Source organism: Alligator mississippiensis, chromosome 12 (genome assembly GCF_030867095.1).
Source record: "Alligator mississippiensis isolate rAllMis1 chromosome 12, rAllMis1, whole genome shotgun sequence".
Classification (NCBI taxonomy): domain Eukaryota; kingdom Metazoa; phylum Chordata; order Crocodylia; family Alligatoridae; genus Alligator; species Alligator mississippiensis.
In genome coordinates this window covers 48,822,785-48,842,350 of record NC_081835.1, presented here as the reverse complement: position 1 = coordinate 48,842,350, position 19,566 = coordinate 48,822,785, and the positions used below count along the sequence as shown (strand labels likewise).

Sequence of the window (19,566 nt, the reverse complement as noted above, 5' to 3'; positions counted from 1 at the left end):
GCAGGTCAAAACCTTTCTCCTGTGGTTCATGTAGGCAATGATTGGGTCGACCCAGCATGGCAGGGCTGTCTGGGCCAGCACCCGCTTTGTTCCTGGGCATGGTGAGAGTCTCAGAAGTACATGATCTCTCCTTCCACTTGTGCTGCTGAACCTTCATGCCAGGGAAGGAGTCCAGGACATGGGCTCACCCTTCCCTTGTGGAGGCCAGTCCAGCCCTGCCCATTATTCCCTGAATACAGACTTGCATGGTTTAATATTTGAAGTGCAGAGTGCTAGGAATAGCTCTGATTTCCATAGCCTGTCACACCTCTTGCAGTTACCACAAATGGAACAAGGCCCTTCTGGGATGAGGGGCCATCCCTTCCAAGGATGCTGCCGTGCCGTGCCGCACCCGCCCTCCCGGTGCTGCATTGTGTACAGCGGTAGTTAGCTAAGGCTGAGAAGGGAAGTGGAGTCTTGAGGTTTCCCCCCTGGTGCTTGAAGAGAGCACAGCAGCTTCCTCCGCAGGAGTCTGACTAAGCCCTACTGACCTTTACTTGCCCCACTTCCCCTGTCAACCACCCACTGCTTCCCTCCCAAGCTAGCTGGGGAACTTCAGACATCCACGTTGCAAAATGCTGAGGTCTGAGGGGAAAAGGCAAAGAGAGAGGCCGGCTGGGCCAGGCTGTAAGCATTTTTCTCCTGCAGGCTGCTTTGCCTGGCTGTTGCACCCTGCTGTTTGTTAGGGAGAGGGAATTTTGGCAGCAGAGAGGTCTTGGGGGCAGGGGCTGAAATTAGTTAATGCCAGAGAACATGGAGCATGACCTTGGCTGCTCAGATACAAAAGAGGAACAAAATAATTGCTCCACTCTTCATTTCCTATGTAGAGTCAGCTCTGGACCTTGATCCCAATCCCACCTCGCTCCTTCCTTCCTGGTGCAGCTAGTCTATTTGGTTACAGGTAAAAATACCCTTTGAAAAGTCTGAAGAAGCAGTTCTCAGCCTGCAGCTTACAGGAGCAGCTGCTGGGGCCTAAGCGTGCTTTAAAGGAGGTAGCTGAAGACCGTACGGTAGAGGCACTGAAGAACCGAGCTGGTATTCCTTGGTACTTACAATTAAAATTGGTGAGATGTGCATTATGGCATTGCAGCCTGCTGTTAACCCAAACATTGGCATGCTGGGGTGGGAGTGGTAATCAAGCTCTTACCCTCCTGTGCAATTTGGGCAGCTGAAGAAATCTTGGTGAAGAGAGACCTAACTATAGCTGTGCCCTGTTTTTTTGTCATGGCTGAGGAGTGCAGCAGGGCTGATGTGTGTACCTGTATTTGTGAGGTGCTTCCGAATTGTTTGGGATGGGCTGATTTCCCCATCCCTCCTAGGCCATTGTCCTCCATTTGCTGTGGTTCTGCTGTTTTCCGTCCCAGTGCCCACCTGGCACTAGGAGCCTGTGTTGACTGTTGTGAGTGCTTATTCTAGGACCCAGCTGTGACTAATGAATTACTCAAGGGAATTCTCACTTCCCATTTGTGAATCTCATGTGGATAGATTGTGATTTTCTCCAACTGATTGGAAATCTCTGATAATTAGTCTTGTCTGTCAGCTTGTTCCAGTTCACTGTGGGCTCTTAGTATTGAATGTTCGAGCCGTTTCAATTGGATGCAAAGGTCACCTGGTCTGTTTCTCTTCCTTTAGTACGCGGGACATAGCATTTCTTGGTTCCCGGAGCATTACTGCAAGTAAACTCCCCTGCTGGGGAGGATGGATGCAATGGGGGTGATCCAGGCAGAACAAACTCATTTAGAAATGAGACTGAGTACTTTGTGAGGATTTTTTGGCTCTCTTTACCCTGTGCTGTTTATTGCTAATGACTTGATGTGGAAATGTCCTTTGTGAAGTACTTTTCTGTTGGCCTCCAGCCCTGGAGTGGTAAGTTCTGGAAAGGCACATATTTTGATTGCACAGCTTGGCAGATCCTGACTGAGATGTCAGATGGCCTTTTCAATCTGAACTGCCGTCAAAGTCTGCTTCTTCCTTCTGGTCTTGTTTAGGAGCTTGAAGAAGTTGGCTTTGCTTGTGCCTGTCCCCGTGGCACCGGCGTTGACTCTCAGTGAAGCCTGTTTGCAGGTCCTGCTGTATTGCTGTGCGCTTCCTACCCTCCTGCATGTCAGTCTGATTCCTCAAGCAATTACCTTTTTCCTTGAAACTATAACTACTTGGCTCAGTCCTACATAAGATAGTCTAATGAGGAAGGACAGTGACCACCCGTGAAAAGGAGGGATGTTTCTTTTTGAATAACCTTGGCTGGGATTTCACTGCTTAGTGTAATATGCTTCTGGACACCAGCCCTGAGTATGGATTAAACTGGTCTGTCACAAAGGTGTATAGGCCAACCCATATAAACCCCTCTCCACCCCCATCATTCCCTTTTGGCAGAGACTTTTTGTTGGTCTCCTAATTCACTGAATGGCACATTGATAGGAACAGGCGTATTGCTGAGTATAACAATTGAGACATCTCCGGTACACTGAAGACCATTGTGATGTTTCCTGTTTCTGTCGCTTACTGCACTGTGCAAAGGCAAATCAATATAATCTGCTTTACAATGCTCTGTCTTCCTGCTTTAGAAGCCCAACATGGCTGATGAGCATTGCACCAGCCAATGTTTCCAAGGGGCCGGGCTAGTTTCCTTAGTAGATACTGTGGGAATTTCCATCTCAAGTTACCGCCTTGCTGAGGAACCGCACCCCTCCTGGCGTGCATGTGCATTAGTTTAGTGCTTAGCAGCAAAAAATCAAGGGCCCTGCTGTGAGATCTTCCCACTCATGGTCCTGTCTCCCACCCATTTGGGATCCCAGAGTGAAAACAGTCATCTACTTTATGCTGCTTTGCTACCCACCTGCAGGAGCTTGGAGAGGTGCTACACTTGAAGTAACCTCTCATGTAGTACGTCACCCCTGGACTGCAGTGATCTAGTAGATGGTGCTGGTAAAATTGCTCAGGTCATTGTAGCCTGCTCCCAACCCTCTGCTGCCCACATGGTTCAGTAGTTCTTTACTTGGATCTATTCTCGGGTCTTCTGTTTACCTTTTACTGGAAAGGAGACCAGAGGTGCTGGTGTGTTGGGAAGATATTGCTTACATACAGGTCTTCATTAGCATGTGATGAATAGCTCCCCCCACCTCCCCATCAGTGGCTCTGTGGAAATATAGCTTCCTTAGGGAGGTAGAGATTCTGCACTGAATGGATGTGTACTTTGCAAAACTCATTTGTTCCCTGTCAGTACAATGAGGAGCACATGAGCAGGCCAGCTCAGTGGTGCTTTGGAGAAACACTCTCAGGTTAATTTGAAATGCTAAAGCCCAACCTGAAGTTTAATACTTTTGAGAAGAATCTTAAACATCTTGGATCCTGGTGGGTTTTGTTTTGCCCTGCTGTTTGGCTGCAAATTTCCTTTTAACACATCTCTGAGCACAGTTTGATCGAAGACTATTTGTCTGCCATAACAGAAATGGGTATGATGGTGAGCATGGCATGTGTATAGAATAGACTGTGCTAGCTAGCTGGCTGTCATCTTCAGAGGGCTGGGGCTGGGGTCTCTCTCAGGTAGGGAATGACTGTCCACTTAGGGTTGGTCCCTAGTTTGTTTCAGGTTCTTATGCCCTAGCCCAACACTGCAAAAGTAGCTGGGTAGGTTCCTTTGGGACTTAAAATACATTCTGGTAGATCTTGTAACAGCCTCTGTGTTTGTGCTTCAGAATCTACATTTGGGTCTGTCCCTCCTGGCACTATCCCTCTCATACAGTCTCTGGCAGTCTGTCTGCAAAGGCAATTCTTCTGTCCATAGCCTCCTACTATGCACAGGTACATGCCCACAAACACATGTAGTTCAATTCTCAGGATTTTATTCTGAGGTTTGTAATATTTGGGGCTTTTTGTAAAGCCCCAGCACCTTGAGTCTTGTGATTATGGAAGAAACTTAGTTTCCATTTGCTTTACGTCTAATGGCTTGTGAAAGAAGGCAAATAAAATACTCATTATCTTGCTCCACACATTCATGATTTTTAAGCCTGTCTTGTGATTTGGAGTGGTCTGACATTGGTTTTGAATGTTTGGTGCTGATAATGTGCCTGCATATACACATCCAGACACACATACGTGTACACGCACAGCAAGTCGCCATGCAAGGTTAATTCAGTGCTGCTTGAGGAGCACACACAATATGGCTTTGCTCATCCTTTCCAACCAGGAGTTGTCGCACTGGGGGCCTATGGTGTTTGTGCTGCCTGAGTGCTGAAGAAGGCTTTCTGCTTTCCCTGTTCATTTTGTGCCTGCATGAATGATCAGTGAATGATCAGTAACTCCAGCCAGGACTGGGACTCTGGGGTTTTCCGTGGTGCTAGCAGCTCTGTGTCAATCCCATGTAGCCTGCTGTCATGGAAAAATCTGTGTTGGGGGGAGCAGTAAGCAAGTGATTCAGAGGTCTTGTAAGCTTTGCCTAGTGGTTCTCATCACAGCTCATGATCATTGACCTCTCCTCTTACCCCCTGAAGTAGATATAAAATGTCTGAAGTGGATTTTTGATCACTTAAGAAAACAGGCTTAGATCCCAGCACTGGTGAGCCAGCCCTACCTCAGGGGCTCTGCATCCCACTCCAGTAGGTGGCTGGTGACCTGGTGATCTGGAGGCTTGTAGAAGTGATCATTAGAGTTGGAGTTCATGTTTGTATCTATAACTATGGAAGGGCATTTGCAGCTTGGAAGGCAAATCAGTTCCAATGACCATGTGTTTTTGTTCTGTTGCATGAAACAATTGTCGCTTTGGAAGCCTAAATAAAATAGATGCAAAGATCCAGAACCCTTTCCAAGGCTCCCACATGCCAGTCTTGTGCTCTTAAGGGGTGTGGCACACCTGGAAGGATGACACTTGTTTCTGAGCTTGGCCACACCATTTGGGGAGCCAGATATGAGTCCTTGGAGAAGCGTGGCTGGGTATATTGGCCTAACACTGCAAACTACCTATGAAGGAGTCTGGAGGGCTGTTATTTTTCATGATTACCTGTTGTGTTAAATAGTTCTTATTCACTCAGAGATCTGCAATTATTTATCATTGTCTCTACTCTTCCTAGCAGAAGTGAGCAAGATCTGTGTTTGATAGGGCGAAGTGGAAAGGGCAGGCTTTTTTGCATTGAGGAGAACATACTAAGCATAAGTGAAAGAGAGAGAACTTGAAACTTTGGCATAAAGTAAATGAACCAGGTTGTTATTCTCCCAAAACCCCTGTGTGTAAAGCACTAGCTGGATGGATCTGCAGGAGCACCCAGGATGGTGGTGTTGGCTGTGTAAAGCAAGGACTTTTGGCTAGTCCCAGTGACTTTAGGTGATAACTTGCTGTGAGGCCCTGGGCAGGGTCTGTGTCAGGACTGCTCTGGGGTTAAAGTGAGATGTCTGGGGTAAATCCAGAGGTGCCCATAGTTTTGCCAGTTTGGAATCTGCAGTAGCTGTGGAGGGAGCTGGGGGTCCCTTCAGGTGCCCCCTCAAGGGTCAGTCAGAAATAGCACTTACTGTGGCCCAGACTTGCCAGCCCCATCGCTCAGTAATGGGAATGCTTCCAAATGGGAGCGCTTTCCAGACTGTCATCCCATAGCACGGGACACAGCCCAGCAGAGCTCATGATGCCTGGAGATATGCAGTGGATACATGCTCATTATCTGACACTTCTTCAACAGCATTCCCAGAGTATCAGGGCCTCACCAGCACAGTCTGGGCCTCAGGCACAGCTGTCCTTGCAATGGGGATGTCATGCCCTTCTGTAAAGTTCTTGAAAACCAAGGCCCTATAGGGCCCTCATTTTGCTCCAGCCTGTGTATCTGGAACAGATACAGAGCACTTGCCAATGAGTGATAGCAAAGAAACTTAGAATGTGATGCTGTTTGTGCACTTGCTTTGTGGCACATGGAAAAAGCACAGGTGGCGGCAGGGTCTCCCTGTGGGATCATAGCATCAGTTGTTAACTCCAGAGGTTGCTGACTGTACTGGATCGTTACTGTGAGGTTCTTTGGGGAGTGTTATTTTTCCAGTCCCCGTACAGAGCCTGTCTCCATCGGTAGTGCGGCGCACACAGTTGCAATGAGGCAGACCGCATTCTGATGTGATCAGCCAGAGTTGTTCCTGAACACAGACTGCAGAGTCAAACTGCTCCACAGGCAAGAGAGCACTTTGAAAAGGCTTGTGAAGTCAGCGGCCCAACAGGTTCTTGCACTTGGGGGTTGTGGTAAGTCTGGGGGTGTCCCACTGCAGGCATAGCTAGGGCAGGGTTGCCTCTTGCTACATCTAATCCACTACTGTGAAGTTCAGGTGTCCACATCTTGTGTTGATTATGTCTCCACCAGTAAGACTGTATTCAGGTGGTTGCTGTCCCTAGGGCTTGGCAGAGTCCTCTGTTTTCCTTCCCCCTCGAACAGAAGGCAAGTAAGGGGAGTAGGAATCCACATTCCTCCTTGTGGATGCCAGGAGCAGCATCACTCTCAGCAAATTCTTTCAGCAAGGGCAAGTGGAAGATGGAGCCAGTTCTGTTAGTTCAGCTGGCCCTAGTTGCTGTGAGAATCAGCCTGAGCAGAGTGCCAGGGACAGAACAGACTTCCTCAGACACCTTGCAAAGAAAGGGGTTGTTTGATTCAGGGAAACCTGTGGTTTCACAAAGTCTGGATCATTGCTCTCTCATCTTTTTTAATCTTTTTCCAAAGAGCCAAGCAAAGCTGCCTGCTCTGTGGAGGCACCTGTGCTAGTGGTAGCTCTGGGAATATTGGGGGAGCGGTATGGTGTTGTTCGCTAAGTATTGCCCCACTGACCCCCAGTATAAGAGGTTCAGAGGGAGGGGCTGCGCTGTGCTCTGTTACCATCGCAAGGGGATCTATTAGTTCTTTTAATTCAAAATATAAACGCTGCAGCTCTCTGTTTGCCCAGAGTGGGGCCCATTCCCTGTGCTAGCTCATGTAGTGTGTCAGGGAGCAAGCTTTCCTTTCTTAGCTACTGACAGGCTTTAGCACGTGGGATCCTTTGGCTTTTTGTTTCTACCCTTGCATCTTGTCTCCTGTGCTCCATTCTCCCCTGCTCTTCCTTTGTTTCAGCAATGTCTATTCAAGGAAACAGTGTCCTTAGCAATTGTCATGAGCTATACTGATGAGGGATGCTGTGTGAGAGCTGTCTCCATCTCAACATGTGGCTCAGAGACAGGTGATGGGAATGACCAGGGGTATGACTAGAGACTGGAAGGATTGAGGCAGCATTCATTAGAGAGAGGATGTGATAAGAGAGTAATGCAGGCAGGGTGCAGAGAAGACCGATCAGGTACTGCTCTCAGCTGCATTGTAACCCAGAACCACCTGAGCTTACTTCCAGGTCGGGTACTAGCAATAGACTAATTGTATCATCCTGGAGCTCCACTCACACTAATGTATTCTGCTGTGAATCTCCAGCCTGTTTAAAACCTAACCCTGTTTAAACCATCACTGATGGCACTTCTGTATTCTGCAGAATGTCACTGCAGATGTACTGTTAAGGAAGTCTATGTGGGAAGTCTGGGGTAGCTTGTATGCTAAAGTCACACCCAAGCTTATTCTGCTCTAATATGTAGAAAAGCCCTGCCCCTTTGGGTGGCAGACAAAAGGAGGAACTATTCTAGGGCAATTCATAGCATCAGTGCCTATTGCAGGTTCTCATACTTCTCTCTGAAGCAACTGCTAACCAGCTATTATCCTATGCAGGGACAGAATTATGGACTTGGATAGATGTTGGGTCTGATCAGTCTGGCAGTTTCCACTGTCCTTCATGAGTTTCAGGAGATTATTTTCCCCCCAGCTCTTGGGAGAGAGGTGCTCGATGATCAGCACAGAGGCTGGATATGTGGTGGCATGGAGGAGAAATGTGCACTAACTCTGCCTTTATCATTCATGATATGTAACCCAGCATTTGGGAAAGCAGTGAGGAATTCCAGATTTCCCTGGTTCCATGCTTATAAGGGAGATGGCCCAGCCCCTGGCACCATGGTTAAGTGCAAGTAGGGCCTTAAATAGCCTCTTGCTTTACTTCTGCATCAGGCTGGTCCTTACTAATGCCCTTCACTGACCAGCCTCCAAACTACAAACATAACAGAAACAAGGCCTTTCTCTAGGAAATGTGCCTGGAGGAAAACCCATTGCTATGCAGCACATAAATGAGTCTAACCCCAGTTTGCCTGCTGCATTAACCACAGGGATGTCCTCCTGGAAGCCAAACAGCAGGTATTGCTCCCAGCAGACAGCCTGCTACAGCAGAATTGCATCCTTAGTTTTTCTTAAATGCAGTCTTATCGCTTATTGCTTTATCAGTGGCACAGGTCTTTGTTTGGTGACTCCCAGCCAAAGCCTGATTTTGGCTTTGTTTTCTCCCTTTCAGGTGCTCTGGAAGATCTGAAATTCTGCATCCTCTACCTTGCAGAGGTGAGTATTTTGTACTTTGGGAATTAATCCCCACTCCAGAGGGAGCCAAACACACTGACCAATACTATATACTGCGGGCATAAAGTACAGAGAGCACAGAACAGATTCATTTAATTTCTCTTTTTAATTAGTTTTCCAGTAGTCTGCATAGGAAACCTAAGTGGCTGCAGCCAGAGCATATTAATAAGCTGCTGCTAAGTGGAACCTGTGAATCAGGAGCATGGGTGTCTGTATACCCTTCCTTTCCCCGACATGTAATCCATGGGTAGCTCTTTTCCCACTGCTCTCGCTTTTGATTTAGACCTCTGGATTCCTTTGCCTAATGATGAATTAATTTTGCCAGTCTATTTCAATTTGATTTTTATGGGTATTTACCTATTCTTGCCTTCAGATCGTAGGAGTTTTAAACAATGAAATAGGAACAAAGGAGCCTATCATAAAAGACTATATAAAATCTTTAGAATTATAGATCTAAAAGTGCACGTGGATGGTAAGTGACTGTTTGCTTCACACATTTGCAGTCATTAGGACTTCAGCAGAGTTCCATTTCTGTCATACACAAGCTAAGGGCATGGCAGAGCATGTTCCTTGTTCATGGGCCCACCTAATCACTAAATCCTGACATTTTCTTCACAACTCTCCATTGTATTCTTGATTTTAAGGCCTGCTACTCATAGGGCAAGAGATTACGCAAGAGAATAATAAATAGTCCTGGTGAAAGTCAGTGGAAGGAATATTCAGATTTGAATTTGATTAATTTCTGATTTAGTGGAAGGGGTGCTAGCCTGCATAGGGAGACCTGTGTTTTATTCCTTGCTCAGCCACTGACTTGTTATGTGACTTCAGGCGAGTTGCTTCTCCTCCCTGTTCCTCCCCCCCAATCCTTTGTGTGTCTGCCTAGACTGTAAGCTGGTTGGGGCAGGAAGTGTCTCTCCTGTGTATTTGTGTAGCACCTCACCCAATAGCAGCCTCAAGCTCAGTTGCAGCTTCTAGACAATACTGCAATAGAAATAAATAATACAAATAGTTTTGTGGCCCAGGTGTTTTTGAACTGTTGCTAGTTTTATTTCCAAGTGAGGAACCATGTGCATGTTCACATAAATCGGTGGGGAAAACACAGCCTTTGTCTAAGATGCATTTTGAAATCCAACACGCCATTTGAGGAGGTTGAGGCCCCATAAACAGGAATGTTTTAAGGGGGAGTTAAAAATGTCACAGGTTTTTTTTGGTTCTTTTTCAAGTTGTAATGAAATGCAGAGCACTTTTCTTTTCCTGGATTTGAGTGTCACTGCAAATCTATCTCACGGCTCTGGCCCATGACAGCCATGTATAGTCAACATGTCATGGTTGCATGGAAAGTCCGAAGCACTTCTGGTTCTTCCACTGACATTACATTCTCTCAGTGCTTTCGAAAGTGCCTTCTGTAAAGGATTTGGAAAGTCCTTGTTCTTCCTGACTTCACTATTCTGAGTTATGTCTATCTTTGCTATTTCCACATTTGCTAACCCATAATTGCTGAAAACCAAGGGAATGCTTTCAGCCTTGCAGTAAAACCTGTTTTATGGCTCATCATCCAGCAGGGGCTGCTTATGCATTGAACAAGGAAGGCCAGTGGCCTATATAAACAACGATGACATCACCCTTGCAGTGCTGCTACTCCCTTCGACAGACCCCTTGTATTGCTGCCCACAGGCAGCACCTCATCAGCTTTGCCATAAAGAGAAGCAGTAGGGAGAGGAAAGGATTAAAAAAAAAAGGTTTAAAAATGCCTTTACAAATGCCTGTGAATAGATAGGGTGCTCAGGAGTCTGGGAGACAAGTGGCACCTAATGCACTTTCCATCTTCAGTGTTCAAACAGCTTTGCAGAAAGGGGAAATTCCTTTTTGACAGAAGGGAAACTGAGGTACAAAGAGAGAAAGGAGGTTGCCCACCATCACATCTACGTGTCAGTAGCAGAGCCAGAAATAGTGCAGCTGAGTCCTGACTCCCACTCATGTGCTCTGAGTCAGTAGATTCATAGCAATGTCAGAAAGGTGACAGGGTGCTAGGGAAGCTAATGCAGCTGTTGACAGCACTGGAAGAAGGGCTGAATGATTTGCATGTGGCTAAAAGCACAAGCCTGCTAGAAATGACAGCTGAATTTTAGGGACAACTCTGTTGCTGACTAGTGGGTGACCCTGAGCAAGCCACTCAAACTCACTGGGTGCTGGTATGGCCTTAATCCTTATCTACCTCCTGCGAGTGCATAAGTTGGTGGGGCTCAGAGCACTGGGCTGTGTGGTTGGGATCCTTGGGTGCACCACATTATACACATGCAGACTGGTTTTTAACAGTAAGAAGGGCACATAGGAGTTCCAGGGGTCAAATGGGAGAGGGGTGGGGAGGGCTTTTCCCACCTGAAATGCAAAAAAAGATCTATGACACAGTAGACCAATGGTCAGTAACATTTTTGGGCAGAGTGCCAAAAAAATTGCAGTGTCTATCTGTAAGATGTTGGTGTGCCGGGGGTGAATGGCTGGGGAGATATGAGGAGTCTGATCCTTCTTGTGGCAGTGCAGCCCTGGCCCCTTCTCTGTCATCTGTGGACCCCAGTATAGCTCCTTGCAGCCTCCCGGCTGTCTGCCCTAGCCAGCCTGGCCTCTGGACAGGCCCCTGCTGCCCTCCTTGGAGCCCAGGCCACTTGCCGTAGATGGTGGGGAGGCTACAAGCAGATGTACCAGGGTCCATGGAGCGCATGCCCATCTTGTTGCCAGTGGCACATGCATGCGTGCCTTGGGATGGATAGCAGGGAAGGAGCCAGGGCTGCACTGTCACAACAAGGATCGGGCTCCTTGCAGCTCCCCTACCATCTGCCCTGAGGGCTGGCATGCCAAGCAAAATGTCTTCACTTGCCATGCTCTGGCACGCACACTGGGGGTTGCTGACCCTTTCAGTGAATATCATCATAATCAAGCCACCCGTCTTCTTTTTTTCACATTCTCTGATCAGCAGTGAAATATCAGCTCCAGTTGATATGTCAGGTATCACCACTGAGCTCAGAGTTAACACTCTTCTAGTATGAGTAGGAGCAGGGCTTGTCTCAGAGCTATTATTGTAGGCTGGCTGGAGATGCAGGCAGGCATCACTGCAGCATTTTTAAGATGATATTCACATTTTTGAAGGCTGGAGACTTATTCTTTGGTTAAATGAAAACTAAAATCCTGGAGAACAAAACAGCAGCCTTCAATAGAAACTCCTCTACTATCAGATGCCCTCCTCCCAAGCCAGCCTATCCTGACTCTGAGAGGTGCTGTCCCAGTTGACCTAGTGTTTTCTTTGGTAAATAGCTGGGCCTTCCGGGTGTGTAATTTCCCTTTCTGTCTGCACACAAAGCTGAGCTTTCCTTCTGTCTATGGGAACAGAATTTGGTTCCCTCTGCCAAGAGTGCTTTCCAGCTCAGATGGCCCTCAGGTTAGAGCAGGTCAGCAAGGCAGCAGTCGCAGCTTGTGACAGGAGTGTGCCCAGTAGCCTAATGGAAGAGAGATTTGTGTGAGGTATAGGAAATGGGTGTTAGTTAGATTTATGGGCACCTACCTGGAACAGTGCTCTGGGTCACTCATGCACAGCAGCTAGCACTTGCTGGCAGATGTCTCCTGTCAGGGAATCCTGTACTGGTTCAACTATTTCTACCCCAAAATAAGCAGCTGTATGCTGTTGGGTGGTCCCCCTAGACTCTGCTGTGACTCATCTTTCGTGTCCAGTTACCTCTGTGGGACACTGCAGCTGGATTCTCCTCTGTCACTGACATAGCACCTCTCCACTTCTTCCTCCTCTTTTCCACTGAATGGTCATTTCAGCACAAAGTGAACTGAGGCCTGTGGTAGTTATAGCAGGAAGGAAATGTCAAATGAGATGTGATCTACAAAGAAGAAGAGAGTCTTTCTGCTTATCTAAGATGGATAAAGAAATCCAGGAGGGCTTTGAGTCGTACCAGTAACAGCTTTTTGATTAGCAGCTGTACCCTCTGCTATGTAGGAGGGGTTCTGCTGTGTGCAGGAAGGTGGCCTTGATAGATCTTGGTGTTGGTAGGAAGTCTTGTTCCAGGAGGTAGTCTGTGTCATTAGCAGACATTATACTTTGCAGTTAGGGATGCAGGTATGTCTAGGAGGGATGATGATAGTGATTGGGTGTGTCTATGCATGCTTTTATGTGCACCTAAACTTAATGCGCATTTGGCTAATGTGCATTAAGGCAATTTAGGCGTGTCTACATGTGCACGTGCTAAGGCACATTAACGCGGTTGTGCAGACTAATTTGGGACTGAGACTAAAGTTAGTCCCAAGTCAGTCAACGTACACAGCGTTAATTCATCTTAGTGTGTCTACACGTGTGTTAAGGTGTTTTAGCTATTCGCGCCTAAATCTGATACCTGCTTTTGCAGGTATTAAATTTAGGCACAAATAGCTTGAAATCGCCATTTTTAAGGCGTGTTAAGAGTGTGCATGTGTAGACCCGTGCTCTTAGTGCGCCTTAAAAATGGCTAATGTGCCTTAAATCAGCATGTGTAGATGCGCCCAGTGTCCCAATGACTTATGGAACAACCATTACTGTGGCATATAGGCACACTGGGACCTCAGGCTGAATGGGTGTACAGCGGTTTAGGTATTTGAGGTAGCTGTTGGTGGAAACTCTCATATCATTGTTTATTATCTACTTGTCTTCTATAATGAAACCTATCATTGTTTTAATAGCTGAGTAAGTAGAGAGGGATTCCATCATGCACTCTCACTCTGAGACAAACATTCCTCTCTGAGGTCTAATGATCTGCAGGGGACGATGTTACATCATCCTGTAGATGATATATGAATACATACTGTGGGTTTTTTTTACCAGTAGTGTAAGAGATTAAGTAACAGAATCTAATGTGTTCTGGATATTGGAAATACCCTTACAAAATGGAAATTTTGAAGTTGAGAGAAAACTGAAGTGTAATAGAAAAGCTGCCTTCAGTCATCCTGTTTAATTAACACAAATAAACCACTCAACTTTCTTTGAAAGGGATCTTGACTACAATGATTATTTATAGGAATTTTCCATGAATCATTTTGTTTATTAGCTCTTTGGGACACGGACTGCACCTTCTGATGTGTTTATACAGCACGGGGCATAGCAAAGGTTTGGTCCCAGTCCTGACTGGGGCCTCTGCAATATCACTGCTAAACAATGATAGATAAAGGTTTGCACTGGAATGTGAGAGGAAGGAAAGGAAAACTGTTCATATTGTTATTGTGAAATGTGTTAATTTTCAAATCACATTGAACTAACCCTAAATAAAATAGTTCTGTAAAATTTTCCAGTGGAAAATTTAATGGAAAATTATCCTCAAAATCTAACAATGAATAATTACAGTTTTTGGAAACTGCCTTTTGGTTGGAAAATCTTTCCTACAGAAAAACATTTCAGTGGGAATTCCTGACCATCTCTAATGAACACATTTAAATTATTAGGTGTATCTTTAAAATAATACTGGCAGTAGCTCCTTGATTGTGTATTCAATGGGGGCTCCTCTGCCTGAGTTCCCCATGCTGCATCTTTGTACTGGCGATGCTCCTGCCCAGCCTCTCCAGGCACAAGGGTTCACAAAGGTGCATCCAAATACAGTACATCCTTACACAGAAAGAGCCCAATTGTTTCCTGGCTGTTGGGCAAATACCAAGTAGCCCCCGACCAGAGGAGTTACTTACACTTTATGGCAGCCAAGCAGATCAGTGTTTGGCCCCATCATGAACCACGGGCAGGTTTATTTTGCAAATGAATCGGAATTGAGTCTTTTTAATATATACTTTTAGACTTACCTAGATCTGTGTTCAGATTTATTATTAAATTTATTTTAAAATATATTTGTTTATTTAATTTATTTATTTTAAAATAAAGGGTAACTCGTATTTACTAAATACATAAGTTATTATAAGTAATCATGGCAGGTTTTCATCAAGGACAGTTGAAGAAAACTCATGCTCAGTTTTGTTACCAAACAAATGCTGAATGATTGCTATCTAACCTGAATTATTAACATAGTGAATACTAGTCCCCCATCTAATATAAACTGGCATAAATCTCTGGTTTTTAGTGGAGTTATACTATCAGAAAATCTAGCCCCTAAAGCACATGCTTCAAAAGATCAGGAGTCCTACATCTCATGCCCTGATGAAAGTGGCATTATCACCTCTGGTTATAGCAGTGCTGGAGAAGAACAGAGATCAGAGAACCAGTTTCCTCTTTCCTAGGATGAGACATTGGGAATAATGGGATTGTTCACCTTAGAGGGGAGACATATCAGCAGCAACATGCAAAGAGACATTGGAGGTTAAACAGTGGCTACTTTAGTTAGGTATTTTGAAACCAGCTGGTCCAAATAACTTGTATTCAGGATTTTTTAAAGTGCTATTTCAGGAGCTCTGTGGAGCATTATTGCTGATTTTCAGTAATTGCTGGAACATTGGGGAAGCTCTAGAGGACTGGAAAAAAAGTAAATGCACTAATATATAAAGAGGGCAAACAGGATGGCCTATGTAATTATAGGACTGACATTGATCATGGGCAAAATAATGGAACAGCTGATATGAGACTTGATTAATACAGAATTAAGGGAGGGTAATATAATTACTGCCAGTCATCGTGGGATTATGGAAAGTATATCCTTTCAGACCAACTTGATATCTTTTTTTTAAATGAGATAACAACTTTGGTTGATAAAGGTAATAACACTGATGTAATATACTTAGATTTCCATATAGCATTTAACTAGATAAGGCACGACATTTTGATTAAGAAACTTGAATCTTACAGTATCAACATGTCATAGATTAAACAAATTAAAACCTGGATAACTGATAGCCAGATTTTAATTGTAAATGGGGAATCACCACTGAGCATGTGTTTTAATAACAGGGTCCTGTGAGGATTAGTTCTTAGCCCATGCTATTTAGCATATTATCAGTGGCTTTGATGAAGACATAAAATCATTACTGATAACATTTGCATGTGACTCAAATGCAAGATGGTAAATAATATGGAGGACAGGTCACTGGCACAGAGTGATCTAGACTGCTAGGTGATGTGGTTAAAAGAAAACATTTTTCTGTTTGGCAAAATATAAGATCCAGCATCTATGGACAAAGAATTGTTGGCTGTGGTTACAGCATGAGGAGCTGGGGAGGAATGACTCAGGAACAGGCATAGTGTTGATAGGCAGTCATCTGAATGTTCTTGTTCTGATCCTGTGGCCCAAAGGGCTAATTTGATCCTTGGATGTAGAAACTAGGCAATGCTGTGTAGGAACAGAGAGGTTGTTTTTAGCTTCCTCCTCTGCCCAAGGGTATCTGAGCCCACTTCTCCCAGTCCCTAGGAAAACACCTTAACCATAAGAACATAAGACTTGCTATTTACTGGGTCAGACCATAGGTCCATTTTACCCAGTATCCTGTGTCACACAGGGGCTGAAAGGGGAAATGAACTGAGTATGACCAGGTTTTTTTCTACCGTTCCTCTCTCACTTGCAGCTTCCAGCATTTAAGGTTCAGGAAGTTCTAATTCAGAGGCTGTATCCATAACTCTCATGCTCAATAGCTATTGATTCACCTTTCCTCCAATAATTTCTCCAGTGTTTTTAATCTGGCTGAACTGCCAGCTTCCACAACATCTGGTGGCGGAGTCCTAACTTTACTTACATGCTGTGTAAGAACAAAAAACCCCTTCCTTTTGCTAGTTTTAAACTTACTACCCAGTAGTTTCATTTTGTGACCCCTAGTTCTTGTACTGTATAAGATAATATATAATAAATCCCTATTTACTTTCTCTTCACCATTTAGTATTTTGTAAATCCTTATCAAACCCCCTGTCTCAAACATCTGTTTTCTGACATGAATAGACCTAGCCTCTATTCTCTCCTCATATGAAAGTCCTTCCATACCACTAGTCATCCTTGTTGCCCTTCTGTGTACCTCCTTTAGTTTGTCTGTATCCTTTCTGAGGTGTGGGGACCAGAATTGGTCATAGTATTCAAGGTGTGGATGCAGCAGGGGTTTATAAAGGGGCATGATGATACTCCATGTTCTATGGTATTTTGTAAAATTTAGCAGATGTGGTGTTCTTTCTGTGATGTAGACTGAATATTTGCCTATAAAGCAAGTGCAGGTAGCTTCTTCATAGTATAGAAGAAGAGTGTGAGCACTTGTGTAGTGGACATACTGGGGTATTGCTCAAAGAGGGTAGAGTTAAGGTTATATCTATGTTAACTATTCATCTGCTTGTTTTCAAAAGCTTGAGAGACCACCAGGCAGTTTTAACTTTATCCTAACAAAGCCTGCCCCTCACATTGGCTTCTAACTCCTCTTTTAGCTAGGCTTCCCCAGCTGTATTTTTGGCCCATCTAGTCATACCCACCTCCAAGGTGAACCTCTCCGTCCTTCCCATCTCTGTCCTGGGTCTCCCTGGTGAGATTCCTGTAGGAGTGCCAAGTGAGACCTAGCTGTGGTGGCAATTCTGATTCACAAGTCTTCTGCCCCCATAGAGCCATCAAGACATGTGACATGTTGGTTAGCTCAGTGCTGACCTGGATGTGACTACTGTTCACAGAGAAATCACTTTCCATCCAGATCTGACCCATAGAGTCATTGTGGGTGGTATCTGGACAACCATGGGTTTTGTATGTGCTGCTCCATGGCAGAGAAGTGGTAGCAGTGGCAGCTGGATCTTAGCATTTGTCTGTCTCAAACTTGAGATGGGTTATTCCAGCCCAGGATGGAAAATGTTACTAACCACTGCTTTAAACATATGAATACTACACATACATGAACATCTTACCTGTGCCTGTAGCAGGACTTCCCTCCAGGGGTCCTCATGACCCACTGGCCCAGCTCAGCGCAGATCTCCAGGGTCATGGAATCCGATAGGACTGTGTTTGTGCCCATGGCTGTTAGCATGTGTGGTCATGGCTCTCAGTATAACCTGGGATTTGTGCAGTCCCACTTTCTTCCCCAGCCTTCTCTTTTGGTTAGTGGTCCTGGCACGGAAGGAGGCTCTGATGGCTAATACCAGGGGTTCATGCATCTCCCTGCACGGGTGGAGGGAGATCCAAACTTTGAGGGATGATTTAAAGGTCTGAGCTATTGTTTGCCTGTCTGAACAGAGCTCCTTTCCACTCAGTGGTCCCCTGGTGCTAACAGGGATGGTTGGAGCCCTGTGCTTAGCTCAGTTGGGCCCTTCCTCTCTCCAAGCATCCACTTATGTTTCTCTGCTGCTCTGGTAACAACCAGCCCCAGCCTGCTGGCCAGTCCTGCCTGGAGGGCTGCAGTCTCACAGGAGGCAGGATCCCACGGCAGCCAGACAGAGCACTTGCAATAACATGTTTTTCGAAAGCACTGTGTAAATAGCACAGCGCAAAGGCGACTGGCAGCTCTCCTATTGGGCACTTTATCTGGTTGCAAATGTCCCTTTCACACCATCTGCATCCTTCTTCCCCAGTTCTGTGAGATTAAACCATGTTTTCTCTCTGCACATGCTGGCAGGGGAAGCAGTAGCCTCCCTAAATAAAAACAATAGCAGGGAGGCTGGTTCCCAGAGCGAGGCCTGGCCAAGGTAGTTGGTATTCAGCGTGCTTATCCAGGCACTGGTTCAGTGTGGAGGGAGGCAGGATCTGCTGGCTACTGGTTTCCGACTAAATCAGGTGTCCCAAGCATCTGAGTTTCATAGTTTCATGTTCTTTGCGAGCACTGAAAACCTTGGAAAACATCCTCCCCTGTTACTGCCCTTCTGAGAACAGAGGGTCTCTTATGGGGAGGTGGTTGAAGAGTGGAGAAATTGCATTTTATGCATGTAGAGAAACACTTGTCTAAACCCACGCTCCTATTCATTGTGGGGATTCTGGGGGAGGTGAACCATGTCTGGTAGAGCCTGTGGGCCTCAATCCACTGATACAAGACCAGACCGAGGGAACAAGCATTAGAGCCCTGTATTGGGTAATGTTTAACACTTCACATTATTACCCTCCCTCTAGATAGATCCCAAAGCTCTTATAAGCTGGGGCCTGAGTTCCAGAGGGAGATGGAGGTACTCGGCTCCTCTGCAGGTTGGATCTGGACAGGCTGTTTTCAGCACTGCCCTAGAGCTGGCTCTGGCCACCAGAGCAACACCTGGGGGCTGTATATCACATTCATTTGGTCAAAAAGATTGGGCGTTTGTGTTCTCAGATTAAATGATATTCGAGTCCTGAAGACACAGCAGAGATTCTCCTTTCCTTCCCCCCTCAGGCTTGGGGTGGGGGGCAGTTTCCCATCAGTAAGTTGGTGATGGTAACATCTCTCAGGCTGCTGTTTCCATGTGGACTCTCAGGCTTGTTTGCAGTCAACATGGGGGTACTTGTCTCTGAATGTCCAGTGTGGGATGGGTAAAGCTGTATGCCAGATCTAATCAAATGGATGGTAGCTATAATCTAATTGGCGAGGGGGCTGTAGAGTGGGACTAGGTGAGTTCTGAATCATTCTCAATAAAGTGGATATGAAATGCACTTGGAATCTCTTTACGCCTTGCTCCAGGGGAATTGCTGTAGCTCTCTGTGGAGGGTGGAATATGCATTAGCTACAATAGCTATGTGGCCATGTGACTCCTCTCAGCTACACTTACACCTATTAAGCTGTATTGATTTCCTCTAAGTCATTCACTTCTGCTGCAGCAGATCCAAGTGCAGGGGCAGAGGGTCACTTTACTCCTTGTTTTCAGGGCATCAGTGAATGCTGCCACATTATTTCAGAAAGTTTATTCATGTCTTATTTCAGAAAGTTTCAAAGGTTGTGTTTCATTCTGGGTACAGTACAAGTGAAGATCAAATTGGTCCAGATTAGCAGTTTGGTGGTGACCTGGTTTGGGACCCGAGTACTGCGGGATGGCAGAGGCTTGGAGTGCTGGGTTAGGATTGGGGTATCGTAGTGAATGCCATCTTGCCAAATGATGGTCAGAGTGATCCTGGTAGGGGTCAGAAGATGGGAGACTCATCAAGATAAGAAGGAAATGGGCAGAGAAATACTGAATGTCCCACAGCAAATAAGGGGCTGGTTCAGTTTATAAGATGTA

The 19,566-nt window shown here is 45.6% G+C and overlaps 1 protein-coding gene across 8 annotated transcripts in view; it reads left to right on the top strand.

Moving 5' to 3' along the window:
• Positions 1-19,566, top strand: part of RGS3 (regulator of G protein signaling 3) — a 177,320-nt gene that overhangs the window by 96,511 nt on the left and 61,243 nt on the right. For all 8 annotated transcript variants that reach the window (XM_019475792.1, XM_059715452.1, XM_014602686.3 and 5 more), the window contains one exon: positions 8,413-8,456. In XM_019475792.1, the coding sequence (XP_019331337.1) occupies positions 8,413-8,456 (44 nt within the window). The remainder of the gene's footprint in view (positions 1-8,412; positions 8,457-19,566) is intronic.